Source organism: Maniola jurtina, chromosome 25 (genome assembly GCF_905333055.1).
Source record: "Maniola jurtina chromosome 25, ilManJurt1.1, whole genome shotgun sequence".
Classification (NCBI taxonomy): domain Eukaryota; kingdom Metazoa; phylum Arthropoda; class Insecta; order Lepidoptera; family Nymphalidae; genus Maniola; species Maniola jurtina.
In genome coordinates this window covers 1,394,431-1,421,876 of record NC_060053.1, presented here as the reverse complement: position 1 = coordinate 1,421,876, position 27,446 = coordinate 1,394,431, and the positions used below count along the sequence as shown (strand labels likewise).

Below are 27,446 nucleotides of genomic sequence, written 5' to 3'. Positions count from 1 at the left end.
ACTCAAGCAGCCTCGTAATAATTTGTGTACGAATTCCTATATTATTGTTGTGGATTCTTGGCGCCACAGTTTAAGCGGCATATCATATTAAAAAGAAAAACTGGCCAAGTGCGAGTCAGACTCGCCCACCGCCCTCGGTGGGCGAGTATTTTTTGTGCTATAAGAGCTCCCTACCTGCCAAATTTCATAATTCTAGGTCAACGGGAAGCACCCTATAGGTTTTCTGGACAGACACGACAGACGGACAGATGGACGGACGGACAGACAACAAAGTGATCCTATAAGGGTTCCGTTTTTCCTTTTGAGGCACGGAAGCCTAAAAATCGGTCAAAAGCGAGTCAGTCTCGAACTCGAAGGGTTCCGTGCCATCGTACAAGAAATAGATAACACTTTTATTTTATTTTTAGGTTTTATGGTAGCTATTTTGAATTTTTTATTATTTTTTGTTATAACGGCAATAGAAATACACATACTGTGAAAATTTCAACTCTCTACCTGTTACGGTTCAAGAGATACAGTCTGCTGACAGTCAGACAGACGGACGGGCGAATGATGGACGAATGGACAGAGGAGGCTTAGTAATAGGGTCCGGAAGGGTACTGTCCCTAAAAATTGGTTACTCCACCACATTATTACCTATATTGATTTTCTAGTTGTTAAATCTCAGTATTTTCAACTTTCTGACTTAAAGTATCATGCATATTTGTTTATTTAGTTTAATTTCACTCGCCCGTAATAGCACCCCACCTCAACCCCTGGGTTCCTTGTCCTACAAACTCTTGCCATTTGTGTCGCAGGTAATTAGCGGCCTTATTACAAAATATAGAACATGCTCGCAAAACCTTACCTGTCAACTACACTCACATTCGCCATAGTTTTAGGTTAAAAATTTGAAAATAGAAATTTAAGTAACTTGGTTTGAATATTTTAGTATGGACTACTAGGTAAGCCAGGCTTACTTAGTAGTCCGCCATTTTTCTTTTTTCCCATAAAAGCAGCTCCTGTAGAACCTGTAATACGTATTAATCAACAAGCAGAAGGCCGCGATTTCGTTCGCGTGGATATAGGTTTATAAAATCCCGTGGGAACGCTTTGATTTTTTATATAAAAATAGCCCATGCGTTAATCCAGGGTATAATCTATTTCCTTTCCAAATTTCAGCCAACAAAGATTAAGAAACATACACACAAACTTTCACCTTTACAATTATATTATGAGTGTGATAGTTGGCATCAATACAAAAAAATATTGTTTATGACAAAATCTTCCAAAGCGTCCGTTTGCGAGATTAAGCTATCAAAGTACTGGTGGAGTCATCAGTGCAACAGTCTAACCACCAGTACAACTTTGATAGCTCATAGCAAGGTTTAATAGCTTGAAAGTTATAAAAAAAAAATCCATTAAACTGCTACAGATCTGTTTTCATTATAGGCTAGAAAACTAACTTTAGTTAGGTACCTAGATACTTAACACAAATAAAGTATTAAAAAATAATAGTACTTATATTTAAGTATAATATGTATGTTTGCTTGAGATATACCTAGTGGCTGAAAAGAATGTGTGTATGAATAATGACCTGTCGAGTGCTGCTTTAGCAGCGCTGATTAAAGCAAACTATAAATTATTCCACCATTTACTGAAAGCCAAGGTCGAGAAGACTATAACCTAATATCAAAATCTTATTATGTATGTCATACTAGACATTGTAATTACAATAGGGACTAGATCCATACTTTCATACTTAATATTATAAATGCGAAAGTGTGCCTGTCTGTGGCATCGTACCGGAACGCTAAATCACTTGGCTTGGTCTACAGACGTACGGAACCCTAGAAACACTGCTGTAGACTAATTTGTATACAAAACAGACATAATAATGGAGTTTTGGCTAAAGACTCGTGTAAAAGCTAGCCGCGCAGTACAAGGTCGCCTGGCGTCCTTGCGGCGTATCGCAGGTTCGATCCCTGGCCTGGCCCAAGGCTGGCTATTGGTCAGTGCTACTGCAAAATACTTGACTGCTTATAATCAAAGAAAACAGGTTATTGTGGAAATACTTTAAAAATACCGGCCAAGTGCGAATCAATACAACTTCTTCTATTATTTTAATATTAACCCTTTAATACAAATTATTTCAGATTCACACTTTCCAGACTTATTTTTCACTAGGATGCCCGCGACTTCGTCCACACCCCCGACAAGTGAAGGCTAAAGTAATTAGAAAAGAGCTGATAACTTTCAAACGGCTGAATCGATTTTCTTGGATTAGGTATAGCTTTTTTTTAGCTAAGAACACTCTCGATCAAGCCACCTTTCAAACAAAAAACTAAATTAAAATTGGTTCATTAGTTTAGGAGCTACGATGCCACAGACAGATACACAGATACACACGTCAAACTTATAACACCCCTTTTTGGGTCGGGGGTTAAAAATAAACACCCTGGTATGATTCCCCTACCAAGTACCTTGACCCCTTCTTGATCTATAGTAACCCATTGTTAAAAAATTTCAGGAAACCTTATAAGATGTTGTAAATAAGTGGCGGAAACTCTTTGATTTTCCGGGACCAAAAGTAATGCCCTTCCCCGGGATGAAAGCTATCTCTGTACTAAACGTCAATTTGAATGATTTAAACAGAGGGCTGTGAAAACCCTTCAGACAGACATACTTTGAACTTTCGCATTAATATTAGTATGGATTGTATAGATTAGATGGCATATTTGGTCTCGTGTGGGCAGTGACGGATTAAGACTACTTGGTGCCCTAAGCAATCCATGCCTATGGGCCCCATATCCGTATGTCAACTAGAATCGGTCTTTAAACCTTTACCGCCTAAAAACATTCGTTTTTTGTAAAATAAGATGATGAGATGTAACATACTTTAGAAGTGGAGTAGTTAGGTGCGACAACAATAAAAACCAAAGCATAATTTATTTATTTATTGAAATGCGCCTTGCGGCTTTCGGGGGCATTCGAATTGTCGAATGCACAAGCGGGCAGCGAGTGGGCAAGCGGGAGTGGGGTTATGACTCTAGATCGGACTCTATGTCAACTTAAAACGCGCGAATTTTCAAATTAGTCCTAGAAACTCTTTTTGGTGTGGTTTTTGGTGACGTGAGTGAGACGTGATGCCCTAAAGGCGGATTTTTTTTGTGCTTCTTCTGGTGCCCCCTCAGACGTGATGCCCTAGGCAATTGCTTAATTTGATTAAGGGTTAATCCGTCACTGCGTGTGGGTAAAAAGCTCAGTTAAAGCTTAATGTTTGGAACAGTGAAGAGCACTCCAATCAATGGAATAATGGCAGTGATTATCCCATTGTCTGAATTACTCCGCCATTGCGCCTTCAATGCCAATTGACAAAAGATACGATTGAGTTAACCTCCAAATGTTCTTTTTATGGTATGACCAGCAAAGTACCAGTATAATGTTTCAGTGTTTCTTCATCTCAACCCATTGCGGGCCCACTAATAAGGCGCCTTTTTAGGGGTCCGTACCTTAAAAGGAAAAACGGAACCCTGATAGGATCACTTTGTTGTCTGTCTGTCTGTCTGTCTGTCCGTATGTCCGTCTGTCCGTCTGTCGTGTCTGTCAAAAAACCTATACTTAGGTTACTTCCCGCTGACCTGGAATCATGAAAGGTAGGTCTTATAACACAAATAAAGAAAAAAAATCCGAGAACCGTGAATTTGTGCATCACAAAAAAAAATTAAATGTGTTTCAATTTGCAAATTAAGATAACTATACCAAGTGGGGTATCATATGAAAGGGCTTATGCGTGTACATTCTAAAACAGATTTTGTTTATTTTTATGCATAATAGTTTTTGATTTATTGTGCAAAATGTTGAAAAAATACCCGAGTACAGAATACTCGTTGCGTGAGTCTGACTCGCATTTGGTCAGTTTTTTATTTATACGGATTTACAAAGCAGCGTAGGAGGACTTAGTCTGTGTTGGTGTTAGCTGGCGGGCGTGCTCTGCCTTTTTGGAGTGTTTTTTTTTTGTTAAAACTGACTGGAAAGCGCTCTAAGGGGGTGCCGTGTGTGTGTCGGCGAGCGCCGGCACAGACGGGGTCCATACTTGTAATAGTTTCCCTAACTTGTTACAAATGACTACAAACTTGACATTGGCTAATCTTTGTAAAGCCAGACGAAAGAGAAAAAAAAAGTAGCGCAGCCGCGCTGTCTCCGCGCGGCGCTTATTGCCAAAGAAGGCGCCCTTTAAAGAAGTAAAGCCCTTTACCTTAGAAGAAGAAAAGATTAAAGCATTTATTGGTTTTATTATTGAGGAGATTATGAAGTACTAGCCGATGCCCGCGACTTCGCCCGCGTGGATTTAGATTTTTTGAAATCCCGTGGGAACTCTTTGATTTTGATGTGCTAATCCAGGATATTATCTATCTCCATTCCAAATTTCAACCAAATCCGTCCAGTAGTTTTTGCGTGAAGGAGTAACAAACATACACACACACACACACACACACACACACACATACAAACTTTCGCCTTTATAATATTAGTGTGATATTTCGGTTTGGTTTCGGGATAATGACGTCTATGGCTGCTTTCTAAATCAAATTATGGATAGTGAGAAAGACTTATTTTGTTAGGTTAAGAATTTTGTTGTATTGTTGTATTTAATTAGATTATAATAGGGCTGACATGTACTTTTAAATGTATCAAAGCCCTTAAATAAATAAAGAAAAAAAAAAGGCGCCCTAAAGCCTACGCGTGGCCTGGAGCGGATTGGCAGACTTCACATACCTTTGAGAGCTTTATGGGGACCACTCAGGCATGCAGGTTTCCTCAGGATGTTTGTTTCATTGATTAAAAAATTACTAAAAGTATTTTAGTTGACTCGCAACTGACCGTAGAAGTTACCAAAATATGAGTTTATCATTGAAATTGATCAAACAGTAGGTAATTAGTTTTCGCAACTCTTATGACATTTAGTAAGTAGAGCGTTACAAAGAAACAAACAAAATTATTCTTACAATGTTCATCACACACGTAATTTTGAAAACCAACCTGTTACAATCATCATCATATAGAACCTCGATAGCTCAACGCTTGAGGAGCGGACTGAATTCCGAAAGGTCGGCGGTTCAAATCCCACCCGTTGCACTATTGTCGTACCCACTCCTGGCACAAGCTTTACGCTTAATTGGAGGGGAAAGGGGAGTATTAGTCATAATTAGCATGACTAATATTCTTAAGCAAGTGTAAATTAAAAATTTATAACACCCCCGACAAGTGAAGGTCACAGTAATTACAAAAGAGCTAATAACTTTCAAACGGCTGAACCGATTTTCTTCGATTATAGCTAAGAACACTCTTGATCAAGCCACCTTTCAAACAAAAAAAAACTAAATTAAAATCGGTCCATTCGTTTAGGAGCTACGAGGCCACAGACAGATACACAGATACACACGTCAAACTTATAACACCCCTCTTTTTGGGTCGGGGGCTTAAAACGGTATACCGGAAGAGCATTCCATATACTAGCAGTGTGTATTAGAAAGAGGAAGCAAATCGCTTTGTACGAGTCCGTGGGATTTCGACTATATAGGGCTGCAGATCTTGGCGATGCCTAGAGTTGAGAAACTCCGAAAAGTTCGGGATGCGTACTTAGGATTGAACCCTGGAACCCCGGAATAGAAGACCGAAGTTACCACTAAGCTGTCATGTCACCAACGTCATTGTCCACTCACTGAAATATTTTCCCACCCTTTTTCATTTCGGTTACAAGTGTAAATTAAAAATTTATAACACCCTCGACAAGTGAAGGTTACAGTAACTAGAAAAGAGCTGATAACTTTCAAACAGCTGAACCGATTTTCCTGGATTATAGCTAAGAACACTCTCGATCAAGCCACTTTTCAAACAAAAAAAAACTAAATTAAAATCGGTTCATTAGTTTAGCAGCTACGATACTACAGACAGATACACAGATACACACGTCAAACTTATAACACCCCTCTTTTTGGGTCGGGGGTTAAAAAGTGCAAAAGGCTAGACTTTCCCGGTTTCATGCCCCGACGCCATTACCACTTTTTCATTGAAAGTAAAACACAACTTTATGTTGGTACCTGTATTTTATAGGTATTAATATATTTCTAATTTCCCCATAATATTAACCAAGGCTAGACCACGGCCGTTGGTTCTTATATTAAGTTGTAGACAAGTTGGAATTTGTTATAAATAGTTGGAGCCACCATTTGGGAGTATAATTAGTTCGAATTCCGTTTTGACTATGGAATTCAGAGTAGGTATGGTTAATGCCCACAAAAACGGTGATATCCCAGTGGTTAAGGCGTCGGTCTCATATTCCGGAGGTCCAGGGTTCGATTTCACGCACGCACATCTAACTTTTCGGAGTTATGTATAGTCAGATCTCGGTTCCTCCAACTATGGCCGATACAAAAATAGAATTAAGAACGGAAACTGAGCATTTGCTTTTTAAAGCATTTTCAGAAAAAAAAGCCGAAAATGAGAAACTTCAAGTTATAATTAAAAAAATGGAGCAGCAAATTTTGGAGCTTCAGAAACAAATAAAGCTCTTATCTAATAAGAATAACGACACGATGGATACTACCGAAAATAAGGAAAGTTCTGATCCATCCGTTCAATATCATACGGACGAAGAAGAACTTGCGCAAGAAACAGAATGGATAAGAGTAAAGAGTAGGAAAAAGAGGAAACTAAGCACGTCACCCATTCTGTCGCAGAGTAGAGAATTCGAAACATCAAATACAGAAACGCGTAAAAATGAAAAGAAGAAAACTAAGAAAGTACCACTACCCCCACCTATAATGGTGTCCGGCGTGGAAAACTATCAAACCTTTTTTGACTTACTCTCTGGAAATCTTCCCGAAGCCTCATCAGATTTTACATTAAAAATGATGAACGCAAAGAATGTCAAAATAAACGCTAAAAATGAGGATGCCTACCGAAACTTGACAAAAGTTTTATCCCAAAATCAGTTTTTGTGGCATTCCTATGAGAATAAACAAGAAAGACCTATTCGTGTCATGGCTAAAAAATTGCCTGCCTCATGCCAGCCTAAAAGAATAATTGAAGACCTCCAAAGCAAAGGGTACAAAATAGAAAATGCAGTTAACAAACTAAGATGGCAGAATAAAGAGCCGCTTAATATGTTTACTCTAACATTTAATAATGTAGAAGATATAAATAAAATTTACGACATCAAATACATCCTAGGGTGTAAAGTTGAAATTCATCCTATAAAAACATCAAAACTGGTACCACAGTGCAAAAAATGTCAAGCCTATGGCCACACGCAGAAATACTGCGCCAGGGAGGCTAGGTGTGTAAAATGTACAGGAAAACATCTGACACGAGACTGCTCCAAGCCAGCAGAAGAAAAACCAAAATGCTTACACTGCGGTGAAGCGCACCCCGCTAACTATCGAGGTTGTATGGTTGCCAAAGAAATGCAGATTCTAAAAAATAAGAATCTTAAAAAATCATCTACATCTTATCCTCAGCGTTCATCGAAACCTGAGAAATCTACTGATCCTCATGTAAATAAGACTAAGGAAGACACGAACAAAAGTGAACACCAAACTTATGCCCAAAAAGTTTCTAAAAATTTGCCAAGCACTCAACTGCCCCAAATAAAAGTGGAAAGCAAACTGGATGAAATCCTTAAATACATGTCCTCGTTCGACGAGCGATTGAAAAAACTTGAAGGTGGTGCTAATAAGGCTACCAATAAGCTGAAAAAATGAATAATATGCTTAAAATATTTGCATGGAACTCAAACGGACTACTACAACATCAACAAGAGCTACAAGTAGTCCTAGATACACAAAAGATTGATATTTGTCTAATATCTGAGACACATTTTACCAAGCAATCATTTATTAAATTTAACGGTTATAAAGTGTACCATGCCATACACCCAAATAACACAGCAAGAGGCGGCAGTGCCGTCATAATTAAAGAAAATTTGTTTCATTATCAAGAATACAAATTTGAGGAACAAGAAATTCAGGCAGTAACTGTAAAGGTCAAAACTACAAGATACGAATTTTCCGTAGTAGCCATATATAGCCCTCCAAGGCATTCAATATCAAAAGAATATTATGTCAACTTCCTCGAGAAAATTGGAAATAGATTTATTATTGGAGGCGACTTTAATGCGAAAAATACTTATTGGGGTTCTAGATTGACTACTACAAAAGGTAGAGAACTCTTAAGTGCTATTAAAGATCAAAAATGCGATGTAATAAGTACAGGTAAGCCTACCTACTGGCCAACAGATGCGGTGAAAATTCCAGACCTAATTGATTTCTTTATTTATAAAAACATATCATCAAAATACCTAGACATTGATGAAATGTTCGACATGAATTCAGACCATTCTCCTATCCTCTTAACGCTAAGTGATATAATCATATATAAAGAACCTTATCCTGTACTTGTAAACAAAAATACAGACTGGGACAGCTTCAAAATGGATCTGACTAATAATATTAACTTAAATGTGCCGCTTAAAAGCTCGGAACAACTAAACGAAGAAGTAAGAAAGTTTGTGTTAGATATTCAGCTGGCTGCTTGGAATAATACACCAAAGCTTAGAAAAAAGCCCCAAGGACTGGTTGCTTATCCTAAAAATATCCTTGAACTCATCATTGAAAAGAGAAAACAGAGAAAAAAGTGGCATCATTCGAGATCTCCCCTTGATAAAAGGGTGTTGAATAATTTGACTAAGGCTCTAAAGAAACAAATAAAAAACTTTAACAATTCGTCAACCTACAGTTATCTTCAAAGCCTTACAAGCGAACGGAGCACCGACTATTCACTTTGGAAAGCCACTAGGAATTTAAAAAGACCATGTTTGCATATTCCTCCAATCAAGGAAGAAAATGGAATGTGGGCAAGAAATAGTGAGCAAAAAGCTAAAAGATTTGCAGAATATCTAGAAAAAATATTTCAACCAAACGAAGGAGAACACACTGACTTTACTACAATCGAAACAAGTCAAGAAAACACTCCCATTAAACTAGTCACACCTATAGAAATACTTAATATAATTAATAAATTGAACCTGAAAAAAGCTCCAGGATATGATCTAATTACTACAGAAATCTTGCGAAACCTTCCAAAAAAAGGAATCGTTAAATTAACGACGCTGATTAATGCAGCATTTAGAATGAAGCACGTCCCTGACTTGTGGAAAGTTGCAGAAGTAATAATGATCGCCAAACCAGGAAAACCACCAAATGAGGTTACATCATACAGACCAATTTCTCTGCTACCAATTATCTCAAAACTTTTTGAAAAGCTACTACTCAGCAGATTAAAACCTATATTGGATGAAAAAAATCTGATTCCCGACCATCAGTTCGGATTCAGGGAAAAGCACTCGACAATCGATCAAGTTCACAGAATAACGAATATAATTGAAAGAACACTAGAAGAAAAGAAAGTTTGTTCATCCGTATTTCTCGATGTAGCACAAGCCTTTGATAAAGTCTGGCATGAAGGTCTTGTTCATAAACTTAAAGTATTACTCCCTCAACCATTCGCAAACATACTTGAATCTTATATATCCGATAGAGTATTTAGAGTGAGGCAAGAGGAAGCCTACTCCAAACTCAAGGAGATCAAAGCTGGAGTACCTCAAGGAAGCGTTCTAGGACCTGTCCTGTATCTCCTGTATACCTGTGATCTTCCACAACCTGATCATAATACCATCGCTACTTTTGCCGATGACACTGCCATCATAGCTGTGGGTAATACTCACCAGGAGGCGGCGGGAAAAGTACAATCAGCATTAAATGAACTCCACAAATGGACGAAAAAATGGCGAATAAAATTGAACGATTCCAAGTCTACCCATATTGATTTTACAAATAAAAAACCGAACTATCACCCTATCTATATTGACCAACAAAAGATACCTTATGCTAATACGGCAAAATATCTTGGATTGACTCTTGACAGCAAGCTACGCTGGAAAGCTCATGTCAAGAAGAAAAAAGAAGACCTAGAGATAAGGTACAAAAAATTGTACTGGCTCATAGGTAGAAACTCTTCACTATCAACACAAAATAAGAAACTCTTGTATAAACAGGTCCTAATGCCAGTGTGGACTTACGGTATCCAGTTGTGGGGTTGTACCAGAAAAAGCAACATTCAAATAATACAGCGATTCCAAAATAAAGTACTCAGGGGTATCATCAATGCACCCTGGTACGTCAGAAATGAAGACATTCATCGCGATCTTCAAATGGACTTCGTGGACTCGGTTATTAGCAAACATGCTAAATCCCACGAACGCAGGCTCCATCAACATGTGAACGTCGAGGCTATCCAGCTCCTCGACAACACAGACCTAAAACGTAGACTTAAAAGGACTAAGCCTTTTGAGCTAGTGTAGTTATAGTGTTAGTGCAGTGTAAAGAACACAAGAAAGAACAAAGTGAAAATTTAGTGCTAGTGCAATATAATGAACACAAGAACAAAGTGTCATAAAATAATAACTAACGATAAACTAAGAAATATGTCAATGGACGGACTCTTAGATATAAGTACTTTTATAAGTTTAGGTTAACATAATATTACTTATTAGCTTTACTCGTAGGCTAGATTGTAATTCTAATAAAGTACTGCTGTCAGTACTTTATGGTTATTAAAAAAAAAAAAAAAAAAATGTATAGTCAGAGTTACGTATACGGAGTTATTTATAGTTAGTTTCAATATCACTTGCTTTAACGGTGAAGGAAAACTTGAAGTCGGAGAGTTCTTCATAATCTGCTCAAAGGTGAATGAAGTCTGCCAACGCGCACTTAGTAGCGTGATGTTGATATAGATACTTTTTATAGTTGATAGAAGAGTTTTTAAGAGTAGTGACTTTTGTATTACTTTGACGTTTTTAATTTTATTGTTGTCGTAAAAAATGGAATAAATAAAAATTCGTAATCCACTGCACTCTATTCTGCTCAGTATTATACTAGAGGTTATTGGCCCGAACGTAAGAAAAGCGAAAATATGAGTCATCACGTGCACATTGAGCCATTGAAACGAGAAAATTATGATACATGGAGAATCCATGCAAAAGCTCTGTTGATGAAACTTGGCCTTTGGAGCTATGTTTCAAATATAATTACGAAGCCAACAAAAGAAGGTGATGAGCTGAATAAATACATAGAAAAAGATGGGTTAGCATTAGCTGAATTATTACTTATTATATCGCCAGGGGAGTTAAAACAAGTTAAAAACTGTACAACAAGCAAAGATGTCTGGGATACGCTGGAAAGCATATATTACAGTAAAGGTCCCGCAAAAAAGGCTAGTCTATTGAAAGATTTAATATTACGGAAGATGAAAAATGATGAAAACATTGTCGATCACTTAAATAAGTTCATGGACATTGTTGACAAGCTCGCAGACATGGATATACTAATTAACAAAGAATTACTTAGTATAATGATGTTATATAGTTTACCTCAATCTTTCGAAAATTTTAGAATTGCAATAGAATCTAGAGATGACCTACCAGATCCAGACAACTTAAAAATAAAAATTATTGAAGAAGCTGAAGCTAGAAAAAATATAGCTAGTACAAGTGAACAGAACTCTGACCAAGAGGCGTTATATAGTAGACAACGTGGAAAAAATAAGAAATACATTGTTAAATGTCTTAAATGTAAGAAAAAAGGACATAAAGCTAATGAGTGCTGGTCAAAAGTGGACCAAGGTAATAAAAATAATGCGAATCTATGTTACTCAGGAGATACATGTCTAAATACGAATGACAGTAAAGAAAAAATGAAGAAGTGGTGTCTTGACAGCGGCTGCACTTCACATATGACACATGAATTGGAAAGATTCGTTAATGTAGAAAAACATGACAATAAAACTTTAAGGTTAGCTTCAGAGAACTGTTCAGCACAAATTGAAGGACGTGGTCTGGCTAAACTTTACATAAAGAAAAGACCAGATCTGAAACTGACTGAAGCCTTGTATGTACCGTCACTGACTACGAACCTAATGTCAGTAGGAAAAATGACAGACAAAGGTGCAACAGTTTTATTTAAACAGAAAAATGCAACCGTGATGCGAAATGGTGAAATACTGTTAAGAGCTGAAAGAAATGAAGACGGTTTATACTATGTTAGAGAAAATTTAGCAGAAAAAGCTAATCATTGCGAAGCAAGCAAGATGCAGCAATGGCATAGAAAGTTAGCACATCTTAATGAAGGGCAAATGAGAATAGCACTTAATAAGAAAATTATGGAAGGTTTAGATTTTAATAAAAATGACACAGTTAAAGACTGTGAAGTCTGTGCTAAAGGCAAAGCAACAAAACTGCCGTTTAATGTCGTTAAAGATGAGCAAAGAACAAATGAAAGATTGCAAATTGTGCATACTGATGTATGTGGTCCCATGAGACAGCTATCAAAAGGGGGTTCCAAATACTTCATCACATTTATAGATGATTATTCAAGATATACAAGAGTATATACAATGAAAACTAAGGATGAAGCCCTATCAAAATTTAAGGAATTCAAAAACGAAGCTGAAAGATTTACTAAACAGAAGATAGTATGTTTACAAAGCGACAATGGGACGGAATATATAAATAATCAGTTTGATAAATATTTAAAAGATAATGGCATCAAAAGGAGACTTTCCGCACCATATACGCCAGAGCAGAATGGCTTAGCAGAAAGAAAAAATAGAACATTGCTTGATAAAGCTAGATGTATGCTGATAGACGCTAATATGAAAGAAGTTTTTTGGGCTGAAGCTATTAATACAGCTAACTACTTGGCAAACCGTAGTCCTTGCACAAGTATTGATAATGCGACTCCATTTGAAAAGTGGGTAAAGAAAATCCCGTCTGTAAGACATTTTCACATATTTGGAAGTAAGGCATTTGTACTTAAGAAAGGAAGGAAAAATGGAAAATTTGAAGCCAGAGCGACAGCTGGAATTTTTGTAGGATATTCGGAAAACCACAAGGCGTACCGGATTTTCAACCCAAAAACAGACAATGTGATGATCAGCAGAGATGTCAAAGTACTGGACAAAATGTTTTATGAAAACGAGATCAAAGAAGAACAAAAACAAGATGTAGTTGATAAAAATGAAATAGAAATTATACTTTTTCCTGAAAAAGAAAATGAAGAAAATAATGAAGGTTTGAATGAACATGAAACTGATGAATCAGAACAGGAATTGAATGATGAAATATTCGTAGATGCAACTACAGAAAATGATGAAATAAATAATGAAATGTGTACAGATAATGAAGTCGAAGCGACTAGTTCTTTTGACAAAAGACAGAGAAAACCACCAGCATGGCATCAAGATTATGAAATGGATGCTGAACAATCATTCCTCTGTGAAATAGACGAGAACAGTGATGAATGGGAAGATGCGATAATAAGCGAGATTGAATCTCATCTTAAAAACAATACTTGGAAAGTTGTACACAGGAATGAAAGCAAAAATTTGATAGATAGCAAAATGATTTTAAAATATAAATACAATGCAACGGGAGAAATAGATAGACGAAAAGCACGACTTGTAGCTCGTGGGTTTAATCAGAAAGAAGGTATTGATTATACAGAAACATTTGCACCTGTTGCGAAAATGAGTACGATTAGATTACTCATTGCACATGCGATTGAAAATAAAATGAAGTTATCCCAACTAGATGTGTGTACTGCATTTTTAAACGGCGATATAGATGAACAAATTTACATGAAAAAGCCGAAAAATCTAGACAAATATTTGAAAATTATAATTACACACGGAAAAGAAAAAGAGTTGATTAGGAAAGCAAAAGAAATGCTATTAGATATAAATAAATATAAAAATAATGGAATATGTCAATTGAATAAAGCCATATACGGTTTGAAACAAGCAGGAAGACAATGGTTCTTGAAGTTACATAAAAATTGTTGGAAATTGGATTTAGGAACTCGTCAGCGGATCCTTGCTTGTATATATTAGACAAAGGAGGAGAAAAGCTATTTGCGAACATTTATGTAGATGATTTAATACTGGCATATAAATCAGAAAACTTATTGAAAGAAGTTAAAACAAAATTGCAAAAAGCTTTTGAACTAAGAGATATGGGTTCACTACATCATTGCCTGGGCATACAATTCACCCATGTAGGGGGAGAAATGATGTTGTCACAGGAGAATTATATTGATAATTTGATTAAAAAGTTTAACATGGCTGATTGTAAGCCAGTGTCAACGCCAATGGAGACTGGTCTGAAATTGGAGAAAGGAACAGGAGAAAAAGAAATGGAGAATATACCATACCAAATGTTAATTGGATCTCTAATGTACCTAGCTGTAGCCACAAGACCAGATATAATGTTTGCAGTAAGTTATTTGAGCCAATACAATACATGTTTTGATAGTACACATTGGCAAGCTGCGAAAAGGGTGCTTCGTTATTTAAAAGGAACGAAGAGTGCAAGCATCAAATATAAAAAGACAGGAATGGCATTAACAGGCATGGCTGACGCGGACTGGGCGGCATGTACCCTTGACCGTCGTTCTTATACGGGTTATGTTTTTAAATATGGCGGTGGCCTAATCAGCTATGCGACAAAGAAGCAAAGAGTGGTGGCTTTGTCGACAGCAGAAGCCGAATATATGGCGATGACAGAAGCCACGAAGGAAGCTCTACACTTAAAGTATTTGTTGGAAGATCTTGGAGTATGTCAACAAATCGTTCCAATATATAATGATAATTTGGCTGCACAGATGTTAGCCAACAATTTGATGACTGGCAAAAGGTCAAAACACATAAGCATTAAGGAACATTTTATAAGAGACTGTGTTCAGAAGAAATTGATTACCTTACGCTACAAGGACACTGAAAATATGGAGGCAGACCTTTTTACAAAAGCGTTACCGCAGCCAAGGTTGACGAAACTCTTAAAAATGATTGGAGTCACTCAGACCCCAAAGTCATCGTGAGGGGGAGTGATATAGATACTTTTTATAGTTGATAGAAGAGTTTTTAAGAGTAGTGACTTTTGTATTACTTTGACGTTTTTAATTTTATTGTTGTCGTAAAAAATGGAATAAATAAAAATTCGTAATCCACTGCACTCTATTCTGCTCAGTATTATACTAGAGATGTACTATGGCCCAAACCTTTTTCATTCTGAGATCCGTACTCTGTAGTGAGCCGGCGAAGGGTTGATCACGATGATGATGATACTTTATCCACGGAGAGAAGTTAGTATTCCCATACAAATGATAAAGACAAAAACTCAGTGGGCGTTAAACATTTTGAGGCATTAACCAATCACAAACAAAATTATGTTTTCTATACTACTTTATCAGAGAAATTATGCCATCAAAAACATTCGTAATTCAATTCGAAAACATAATGGCTTAAAACCTTCTGATTATATTTTTAACTCTAAACTAACTAAAGATAGAGGTGCGTACCTGGGATCGAATCTCGGACCCTCGTATTAATCAATATCTCGATTACTATTTCTCATAGTTAATTTTTCTCATAGTTTAATAAATTTCATTTGAATATTAAGCAACCAAAGTCCATGAAAGTTTTCGGGCATATTCTAGAAACTAATATCTGTGTCTGTGGGTGTGGTCGTAAAAAAATGTATAGTTGCATTCATGACATCGTAACAAACGTTACATACCTGACTCAATGATACATTCATGATCAACATAAAGCTTAGTTCAGAATCATGCAATATTATGATTAGAATATTATATTATTTTTACAATATTATATTATTATTGAGACCGCATAACGATTTCGCGACCCTGGGGTCCCGGTCCTTTAGTAGGCGTACGAGGGGCCAAAGCCAACTCGCAGAGACCCCATCAGACATTATATACACTAGTTTTTTTTTTACATTAGGTGATACCGCTAAGAATGGTGACACTTATTTTTTTGATTTTGATTTTGAGTTCGCAACTTTTCCCGATATTTCTTTTGCCTTTCGGCATTGGTCATTGGTGCCATCTGAAATATAAATTGCACTCTTCGCACTTTTGTGGTCAAAACGACGATAAAAGTTGGAGGAACTGAATTAATACAAGAGCTATTCTATATAATTAATAATTCAAAAATTATTTTTTTAAAGGAAAATTTTAATTTAATATTTTTTAACTTTCCCAGCCAATCACAGACCAGCAAACCAGAAACTTTTGATGGACACCAAACACGATAAATATAAATAACTGTATGTACTAAGTAGTTCAGGCATAAGGAATCTTACGGTTATCATTAACAGGGCTCACTCCGTCACTTGCTCCATACAATCGTAGTTCAAATTTCATTTGAATATTAAGCAACCAAAGTCCATGAAATTTTGCAGGCATATTCTAGAAACTAATATCTGTGTCTGTGGTGTTTTAGATTTTTCTAAAAATATGTAGTTTTAAAATTACAGGGGCTCAAAGATTTGTATGTGAATTTTTAAGACCGTGTAACTTTGAAACCGAATACATTAACAGAAATCTGGAAAACCACAGACGTTACATTAGTTTCTAGAATATGTCTGTATGTCATGGACTTTGGTTGCTTAATATTTTCAAATGAAATTGGAACTACATTTGTGTGAAGTGAGTGACGGAGAGACCCTTCTTAAGAAATTAAATTAAGTCAAAATCGAATTTCTAAAAAAGTGTACTCTCCGCCTTACAATCGGTCATGACCGTAACGTTACACATTTCGTTACATATGTTACAATCATGACAGAAAAAAGCGAACGACATAAGCTCAAATCAAAATATCACTGTACAGCGAATAATTACGGACAGAGAAGTAGTTTCATTGTTTTACGCGATAACAAAGCTTTATTAACCTTTATTTATGAGTTCGAAAGAATGTCCAATACTCATCCTGCAATTCAGCACAAGAAAGACAATTTTTGGCGACAATTCTCGCGTCAACACACACTTACAATTTTCCTCCTAACAAACATGGCCGTTTTTATTTTCTGAATGTTGGCGCCTTGTTCAATAGTGTTGCCAATAAATGAAATGCAAAAGCAACCAAATTATTTATATAGTATGGCAAAAATAGGCGTTCTAATGTCGTTACATTCAGGACGTTACACACGCACAAAAAATTGGACACATTTTAGAAGTTGAAGAAAATTATGGTTATTGATAAAAGAATGGTAACCTTTTGTAAATACGTTGAAAAAGTAATCAGAACTCGAACCCAACTTACAAACGCAATATTAGGACAAAAGTTTTGTTAAAATGACATGTTTTCGATAATAGTGTAGTAGTTGGACAAACTGTTTTTGTATGGAGCAAAAATTTTGCCAATCGGAAAAAAACTAAAATAAATTCAAATTTGTAAGGATAGCTGAGATTTCATGGTATTATCTAAACTACAGAGAGGTTATATTTAGATCAATATGGAACATATATTCGTAACTAAAACAGCACTGATTCTATGACAAAAATAAGACCAGGAAAACAAAAAAAAAACTAATGTACATTTTTTTGCGACCGAACCCCTGTGGTGTTTTAGATTTTTCTAAAAATATGTAGTTTTAAAATTACAGGGGCTCAAATATTTGGATGTGAATTTTTAAGACCGTGTAACTTTGAAACCGAATATTTTAACAGAAATCTGGAAAACTACAGACATAGATATTTGTATATAGCCCTCTTAAGAGGGCTCTCTCCGTCACTCGTTTCATACCATTTCATACAATCGTAGTTCCAATTTCATTTCAATATTAAGCAACCAAAGTCCATGAAATTTAGCAGACATATTCTAGAAACTAATATCTATTCTATGTCTGTGGTTTTCCAGATTTCTGTTAAAATATTCGGTTTCAAAGTTACGCGGTCTTAAAATTTTCATACAAATCTTTGAGCCCCTGTAATTTTAAAACTACATATTTTTAGAAAAATCTAAAACACCACAGACACAGTTATTAGTTTCTAGAATATGTCTGCAAAATTTCATGGACTTTAGTTGCTTAATATTCAAATGAAATTGGAACTACGATTGTATGAAATGGTATGAAACGAGTGACGGAGAGACCCCTTTTAAAGAGCATAGTATATAGTAGGTAAATTCTATCAGGCGTTTCGACCTGTCAGTAGATACGAGTACAAGTAGACAGACAAATGAATTGCACTCTACAGTATTACACGGACACCATTAATCATGGTACATGATACCATAAGCGGTTTTCAGCATATCATGGTAGATACGTTCAATATGGGACACGAAAATTAATAGCAATTTGATGGGGTATGGCAGTTTTCATTTATATTTATTTTTTATTTTTAAAAAAGAATATTAGCCATGTTAAATGACAAATATTCCCCTTTCCTCTCCAACTAAGCGTCTGGCTTGGGCTAGGGGTAGGTACGACAATAGTGCAACGGGCGGGGTTTGAACCGTCGACCTTTCGGTTTTCAGTCCACTCCTTTACCGGTTGAGCTATTGAGGCTATAAAACCAATACCACGGTTTTGGTTTCTATACTACATCGTACCGAAACGCTAAATCGCTTGGCGGCACGGCTTTGCCGGTAGGGTAACTAGCCACGGCCGAAGCCTCCCACCAGGTCAGACCAGATATTATAAAATTCCAAACCCTGCTGGGAATTGAACCCGGGACCTCCCACTAATAAGATCACAGCACTTTCCACTGCGCCAGAGGCCATCAATACCTACCTACTAAGTTATGCGTTGTGCCTGTAGTACGATTATAAAGAAATAGAGAAAGAAGGTCATATTAGCGGAAACTAGTACATATTGCCTGTATTATGTCCTATAGGTCATTAGTTCATTGGACCTCCTTACAACAGTAGTACCGACTACTCATCATGATTCATAGGTCATGAATGAATCAAACTTATCATCATGACAACAATTGACATGAATATTTGACCTTGACTAGAATCTTTTGGCGTTACAGAAAATATTCTGTTTAGGGTTACTTACCCGAAGAGTGTCAACGGGACCCTTTCGCGGTCCGTCCGTCTGTTTGTCTGTCTGTTAGCGGGCTGTGTCTCATGAACCGTATTAAAGGTAGAGTTCCGTATTCGTACAAGATATTATAATAGTTTGTACTTATTAACTTATTTTAATTTGCATGACGCCATTATGAATTTTTTATTAAATAGAAATACAATAGAAAACGCCAATAGAAAAACAAACTGTGAACAACTAACTCTCTACCTTTACGGTTATTGAGATACAGTCCTCTGACACAGACAGACAGACGGACAGTGGAGGCTTAGTAATAGGTTCCTGTTCCCTTCGGGCACGGAACCCTAAAAAGGCTAAGCCAATTTTGATGAAATTGAATTCTAACCATTTAGTGATCTTTAAACAGTCTGATCAATGACTGTTCAGCTGATCTAAGCACCATGTACGAATTCTAGAAGGGCTATATAGATTTGGTCAAGATCTCTGAAAATAACAAATCTAATACGCACAAGTACTTAGTTTAAAAAAATATCAGTGGTACCAACCTTCAAGGACAGAATACACCGCGATTTTATAAAAAACACACAAACACACAGTTTTGTTCAGAAACACAGTACAGAAACACTATTCAGTTTACATTTTCGCTAACTCCAAGATACCTTTTCCTCCGACGTCATTTCAATTTGATTTTGAAAATGTAGAAGACCACCGGCAAATTCGCGACCATGATTGATTTTTTGGCGCGAAAACAAATAACGGAAGCCATTTTTAATTGAAAACGTCAATCGAGGCAACGTAACAACTTATTTTCATGAAAAAACGGACCACATTTTCCGACACGGAAAATTTTTCAGCGGGCATTTTCGACACTTTGATTAACACTACACAATTTAATTTAATTGTTATTAAAAATCGTCATTTTTAAACACAAAAATGTTAATTTTCTTTAAAATGAGTAGCTTTTTTTACGTTTCTGCCATAGTCAAAACTTTTTAGAACTTTGCACACGCTTTATAAGGTCTCAGTAATCGCCATTATTTACACGAATTTTTTGGGGTTATTTTTCGAAATGGGTTGGCAATTTGTTTATTTTTGTTTTGCACTTAGTTACTAAGGCGACACGGTTAGCAAGACAGCCTGTACTCTACTGACCGTTATACGAAGAAAGGGGGTGGTAATGGGTGGTAACAGGGTGTAAGTTAATGAAGGTGGTGGAATAAATTTGCCCCTTTTTTAATTATGGCGAAGTGCGTTCGATTTTTGCGCCGAATTGGCGATTATGGGTGTTATCTAGTTTTTTTGGGATTACCTTTTAGGGAAATTGTTAGGCGTGGTTTATACAGAAAAGTGTGATAGCCTAGTGGTTAGAACGTTCGGCTAACAATCGGAAGTCGGGGGTTCGATCCTGGGCAACCTCTAACTTTTCAGTTGCGTACGTTTGTAGCACAAATTAATAAATTAGCAAAATTGTACAATTAAATATCACTTGCTTTAACGGTGAAGGAAAACATGTTGAGGAAGCATGCCTGAAAGTTCTCCATGTTCTCAAATGTGTGTGAAGTCGCCAATCCGCATTGGGCCAGCGTGACAGACTATAGCCTAAGCCCTTCTCACTCTGAGAAGAGACCCGTTCTCAGTAGTGGGCCGGCAATGGGTTGATCATATACAGAAGTGGAGACTGGTAGAGACGAAGCCCGGACTCTTACTACACATTCTCTCATATAGCTATCTCAGCACATTTTCCTTCTCTCTTACTACTGATATTCTCATAGCTATCTCATTGGTGTCATGGTTAGCATGTTCGATTGCGGATGACGAGGTCCTGGGTTGATTGCCGGTCTAGACAATAAAATAGTTATGTATTGGGGGTTTCTGTTAAGATATTCCTCAGTACTAGCCCGGAGTCAGAAATCGCGGTGTATCATCGTCATGCCTCGGACAGCACGTAAAAGAAAGAAAAAAAAAAGAAAAAAACTATATTAGAGTGAGGGAATAGAGAGTGCCTGTGTTTGCGCGCACACTTGTGCGCTATAATATCTACTAATTGGCTAATCTCAATCGAGACAGACAGACAGACAGACAGACGGACAGACGGACGGACGGACGGACAGACGGACAACAAAGTGATCCTATAAGAGTTCCGTTTTTCCTTTTGAGGTACGGAACCCTAAAAGGGATACCCGGCTGAGTTTGTTGTGGGCTCTTCTTAGACTTGGGCGCGTTGGGAACCCTCGTAGCTTTAGTTTTTAGTTTACCACTACATTATCATCTTTCAAATCACAAATCGGACAAACAAAAGGTGTACAATAGGAACTTCTTAGAATAAATGATTTTGAATTTGATTTAATTTAGGAAGGTTCGGTAGTTTAATGTATGACGTCAAATAATTATGCCTATATCTGGGTCATAGTTATAAAAGAAGTGATTTATTCGTCGAAGGTTATTTACCTGTACTTTTACCCAAAAAGCGTGAGCTTTACCAAGGTTCAAGACTTTAATCCAGCAGGAAGCTGGTTTCAGTAATTAAGTAACTTACATGTGTACTACCAAGGGCTTCTATATACAGGGTGAGACCAGAGCGCTAGTGAAATCTTAGCGTTGTTATTTTACTACCTAAACACAGTCCAATGCTAATAACCCCAATAAATAAATTGCCTTATTTTGTAGTTTTAGTGATTTAGTATTTTTCAAACCCGCAATGTATAGCCTGCAAAATTCGAGTCAATGCTCCACCTACGATGCGACATTTACTCCGAGTGGCCTATTTACGGAAGTTCGTTGACCTTAGCGTCAGTCAAATGTTGTATTTGCAATATAGTGTGAACTTTTAAAAAAAAACAGGATTTTTGAATTTATTCGTAGTTTTTTATGATATCTTATCAGTAACCATCAGTATTATCACCTTTGTTAGTTTTTGCTAGTGTTCTGCCGGGCGATTCAGAACACTCGATTCGGTAAGTTACCGTTCGATAAGACGTACTCTTCATTGAAAAATACGTCTTATCGAACGATAACTTACCGAATCGAGTGTTCTGAATCGCCCGGCTGGTTACACTCTGTATAACTAGTACTTACCTACTATGCACTAGACGTCGATCAGAATAAAGAATTCGTGACGAAACCTATAGGTATTCCTGAAAGAAAAGCCTCAATAGCTCAACGGTTGAGGAGCGGACTGAATTCCAAAAGGTCGGCGGTTCAAACCACACCCGTTGCACTATTGTCGTACCCACTCCTGGCACAAGCTTTACGCTTAATTGGAGAGGAAAGGGGAGTATTAGTCATGATTAGCATGGCTAATATTCTTTTTAAAAAAAATAGTTCTCCATAAAGTTTTCAAAGATGTAAGAAGTCTTCCAATCCGAACTTGGGCAGTGTTGGATTAAATGGCCTCAATCCTTCTCATTCTAAGTGGACACCCCTGCTCAGTTGTGGCGATAGGTTGATGAAGTCTTCTCATCGTGAATTCCTCTATGCCTGAAGATGAAAGTCTTTAACCAGTGTGTCCTTCCCGTCCTCACGTATGGTGCTGAAACGTGGACGCTAACAAACGGCCTATTCCACAAATTCAAAGTCACTCAGCGAGCTATGAAGAGGGCTATGTTAGGAGTTTCTCTGAGGGATAAGATCAGAAATGGGAAAAAACCAAGGTCACTGAGATAGCCCAAACTATTAGCAAGCTGCAAAGTGGCAGTGGGCAGGCCAAGCCTGTCGTAGCTAGGCGAGCCGGAAAGTCCTTGAGTGGAGACCGCGTATAAGCAAGCGTAGTGTGGGACGCCCTCCAGCACGATAGACAGACGATATATAATCCGGTTGGCGGGAAGTGGCTGGATGAGGAAGGCTGAGGACCGGGTGTGGTGGCGCTCTATAGGGAAGGCCTATGTCCAACAGTGAACGTCCACATGCTGATGATGATGACATGTCCAGGGCATGAATTTTCTCGACTAGTCGCAAGGTCTCTATAGTGTATAAAATATGGGGAAAAAAGTGTTTGAATGTTTGAGGTAGATATGTTTGATTTAATATTCGTACTGCCCCAAATTAATATCACCCGTATTGTGTAGGGCACTGACCTCTACTAATACAAGTAGGTACACTGGACTTGCGATTGTCAACCTGTTTATTAAATAACTTGATTTTCACCAATTGGGTGCTAAAAGCAGCAGTGTCATGTGAGCGTACTCTCAGAAGAGAAAGAAGAGAGAGAAGTTCTAACAGTGCGTGAGTCATTTTATAACATTTTAATGCTATTCGATGAAGATAGTTCAAAAACTCTATTATTGTCTAAGATATTTTGATAAAACGTCTTTTACTTCGTCAATAACTCCATTTTAAACCTTTTTTCAAAATATTCTACTTACATTAAGGGTTGCTAACGGGTTGCTCCTGTAAATTAGGTAGAGTTTTTTGACTTACGCACTGTTAGAACTTCAATGACGAAATTTTAGTAATAATGAGACATCCTGTCAACGTAGTGTCAACTGGTGTCAACACCAAGACCATATTTTGCCATTACCGGTTCGCTCGGTGATTAAAAATTCTGGTTTGCACCTCTTCTAGCGTACCTATTTGTATTATTTCCATTTCAGTGGTAGAGGGGGATATTATTCAAGTGACATCAAAACCTTTATAGATAAGAAATCTCTGTAACCGAATACCTACCTTTGATGGAATGGAACAACGTATATAGGTAGACATATTATGTAAGGTACCTATGGTCTGATAATTTAGGAATCTATTCATTTCGAAAACATTATTGCACACACAAACAATGCACAGAAAACATTAGAAGAAACTATACTATATGGTGCAAAGGCGGCCTTATTGGTATAGCAATCTCTTACAGGCAATGTGTAAAGTGTACACATTTAAGGTGCCCACGCACTCGAACTGAACTGCAGCTGAACTGCGCGTCGCGGCAGCGCCCGGCACGATATTCTCTCCAGCCGCGACGCGCGTACGTGCGTACGCGCGGCAGTGACGTAACACTCTACCAAATTTTGTCAGAATCGGTTAAACTGTTGGACCGTGAAAAGGTAGCAGACAGACAGACAGACACACTTTCGCATTTATAATATAAATTTAGATTACGTAATAGGGTATAGTGATTGTCTAATTTTATTAGTCACTTCATTCATTTTGAGTTCAGATGTTTCATTTCGAGTGAAAGATGCCGAATGAAAAACAGCACAAAACAAAAAATGAACCATCTGATATTAAACATTGTGATTATTATTAAATAAAAACGAAATTTACTTTTCTAAATAAAAACTTTATTTTAAAGCAAGTACTTATTACATTCTTAGTTAGTAATAATTATACAATACTAATAATAACAATTATTTATTTCATTATTAATATAATTAATCACAATAAATTTGAACATGTTACATTGATAATATGATACAATAAGCGGACGAGATAAGTCAGTAATTTACAAATTTACAAAGAAAATATTTTTATTTAATAAAAGCTGCAGAAGTCAAACAAAAATAACATTAAAACGTAATAATTAAGTCTAAAATATCGACTTTGATTTATGGGGTGGGGGTATGGATTTGATTGATGGGGGTAGAACAATTTTTTTTTAAATAATTACATGCATTATTTCATAAAATTGTCTCTAGTGAATGGTAGAGCTTTGAATGGTAATTCTCTGTTAATTTTTCTTCCGAAGATGTATGGATATAATATTATATTACAATAATCGTCAACTACTTTCGTTTTAGAAAACTTTAATGACTTGTGCTAGGGGTATAAGAAAGGAAAAAATCTCAAAAAATCCTTAAAAATTAATTTTCATTATATTTCATTAAAAATCACACATAACATCAAAATTATTCTCTAGTGAAAATAAATTTAAAATAATATCTAGAAATGCAATAAAAATTATTTATCTAAATAATTGTAATATTATTGTAAAGATTAGGTATATTATTTTATTTGCAATACATTATACACTTGGATTATTATCAAGAAAAATATATACAGCATTTTTTTTTTTTGGTGAATACCTAGCGCTTTGCGCATTATGGCTCATTTACCATATAATCATTTGGCTTTGATTGATTCGGTTGTAGCCAGTATTGTATATCAAATCTTTGAAAAGAGCAACCGCCGAGTTTCTTGCTGGCTCTTCTCGGTAGGAAAGGCACTCCGAACCAGTAGTAGATGCTCGATGCTCTTGGCGACTCAAAAGTGCTTGTAAAAGTCTAATTGAATATTTTGAATTCGAATTTATTCCGTCACCGGTATTCGGCTGGCCATCCCGTATTCGGTCATCGACTAATGTAACCAGGTTTTCAAATTTCAAGTCATTCGTTCATATGTGTAATAAATAAATAAAAAGTTTCAAAATGGCGCCCTCATTATTCCTGATCTGGCGCTCGATTGCGGTAGAATGACAGCTACAATATCACGATCGCAATCACCTCTGATTGGTTGACGCTCGCTCACTATTGGCTACAATGCATTGTCGCAACAAGAATAGCATAAATTCAGCCAATTACAGCAATTGCGATTGTAATAATGATTGATGCAGGTTTTTAGGAATCGACTCGCTGGTTTATTCCAGTGGTTAGTCTTTAAATCGGAATTCATTTCCAGAAACTAAATTCTATGAAAACGTTACGTTATAAGGTTTTCATGGAAGTCAGTTTCTGGAATATGATACTAATAATATCACATATCCTTCAAAACATGTTTCAAAATGGCCCCCTCATTATTTCTGGTCTGGTTTATTCCAGTGTCTAAAGTGTTTAATGGAATTACTCTGGATTCGGACTCTATGGAAACTTGGGATGAGGTTTCCATGGAATCCAGATTCTGGAATAATAGATTACTTGAACTTGTTGAGGGATTTCTTTTGTGGCTGACTTCGAAGACTGGGTTTGGACCTGTAACAACGAAAAATACATAATATTATATCTCGACTTTTTAATGTTTCATATCTGAAGGGTACCAACGGTACTTTATTTTTGGACCCGGTGGTATCCATGACGGATTTTCCTCACAAAAAAAAGGAGTTAAGTACGACAATAGTGCAACGCGTTTGGGTTTGAACCGCCAACTTTTTGGAATTCAGTCCACTTTTTAACCATTGAGCTATTAATTGAAGATGAAAAATTTGGTACAGGGATAGCCTACATACATCCCGGAGATGCCGCTGCAACAAATCGACGCATTTTTTTGCAGATATACAGGGTGTACCAGAACGCTAGCAAAACCTCAGCGTTACCATCCTTATTCTGTTTTTTTAGTATTTTTCAAACCAGCATTGTATAGCATGCAAAACTCGGATCAATGCCCCACCTACGACTCGGCATTGATTTCGAGTGGCCTATTTACGGAACGTTCGTTGATTTCTAGCGTCAGTCAGGTGTTTCATTTACAATATATTGTGAACTTAAAAAATACAGGATATATGTTTAATTCTTTTTCGTAGTTATTTTATGGTATCTTATCAGAAATCATCAGTACTATCACCTGTCTTCGTTTTTGGTAGCGTTCGCGTTACCCCTGTATAGTTAAAGACCTGGACATAGACTATTTTTTTATCCCGTAAAATCTGAATCTACGCGAACGAAGTCGCGCGTATCATCTAGCAAACTCTAATTTGCACACAAATTCATTTGTTATCACATTTGTCAGGAAAAATTAGGCACAAGACCAAATATTTGCAACTCATTTTTAATCGCTTACCAATTGCTATAATTCTTGCGCCAGATCAAATACCATCTTGCATTTGATAATGGAACCCCATGCGAGGGAGCAAATAACGATCTTTCTCTTACCAATGGTGGAACTTTTTCTTGAGCTAGCAGGGGTTGACCTCCCACCTTGCAGCCCCATCATGTCGGGTAAAGCGGCTCGGGGTCTGGATTCGTTTTGGAGGAATTTCACGAACTCTGCAGCTAGACTGTCCCCTGAATTGGCAGATCTGACTAGACCTAGCTTTTCACATTCTGTCTGGTTAAAGTCTAGGACGGTTGAGAGGATGCGTAGGATTTGTGTCCTGTAAATAGAAATAGATTTTTTTTTAATTTAAATAAACTTTCATGTGGAAAACAATAGGAATAGTAGAAAGTTCGGGCGGCTAATTGGCACCGGCTCCAAAAAATGTTAGTATTCAACTATATAAACTGCAGCACCGCCCCTTGTAGAACCGCTCATTTTTCCAAGAGTTTTTTCTCCACTTTTGTGTAATCACTTGCCAAGCTATAATAATTGAGACGCGAGAACTTCTTTTATTTAAGGGAAAATTGAAAAACTATTGCTAGAAAAGACATATTACTCAATTAATGATTACCTCTCAGAAATATTATAGTATTATAGTATTTTAATTTTGGACATTTTGCTAGTAGTAGTTTTTTGTGACAAAAATGTATTGTCATTTAATGTAACGTATTGCATGCTTATAGGCAGAATTTGGCTGTACCCTTTTTGTCTTTGTAACATCTCCACCGTTTTACCCATATTCGCAATAAAGAAATTTGATTTGATA

General features: G+C 36.8%; 2 protein-coding genes across 5 annotated transcripts in view; both read right to left on the bottom strand.

The window, feature by feature from the left end:
* Positions 1-20,062, bottom strand: part of LOC123878112 (protein stum) — a 70,231-nt gene extending 50,169 nt beyond the window's left edge. The window contains exon 1 of the mRNA XM_045925184.1: positions 19,489-20,062. The gene's annotated coding sequence lies outside the window, so the exon portion shown is untranslated. The remainder of the gene's footprint in view (positions 1-19,488) is intronic.
* Positions 20,063-24,194: 4,132 nt separating this feature from the next.
* The window catches only part of LOC123878111 (thyroid receptor-interacting protein 11-like), a 79,759-nt gene continuing 76,507 nt past the window's right edge, over positions 24,195-27,446 (bottom strand). For 2 of the 4 annotated variants that reach the window (XM_045925180.1, XM_045925183.1), the window contains 2 exons: positions 26,737-26,957; positions 24,195-25,839 (listed from right to left, as the gene is read on the bottom strand). In XM_045925180.1, the coding sequence (XP_045781136.1) occupies positions 25,625-25,839; positions 26,737-26,957 (436 nt within the window). In that variant the 3' untranslated portion in view covers positions 24,195-25,624. Of the gene's footprint in view, positions 25,840-26,644; positions 26,958-27,446 lie in introns of all 4 variants that reach the window. The other 2 variants (XR_006798752.1, XM_045925182.1) reach the window with 2 other exon arrangements.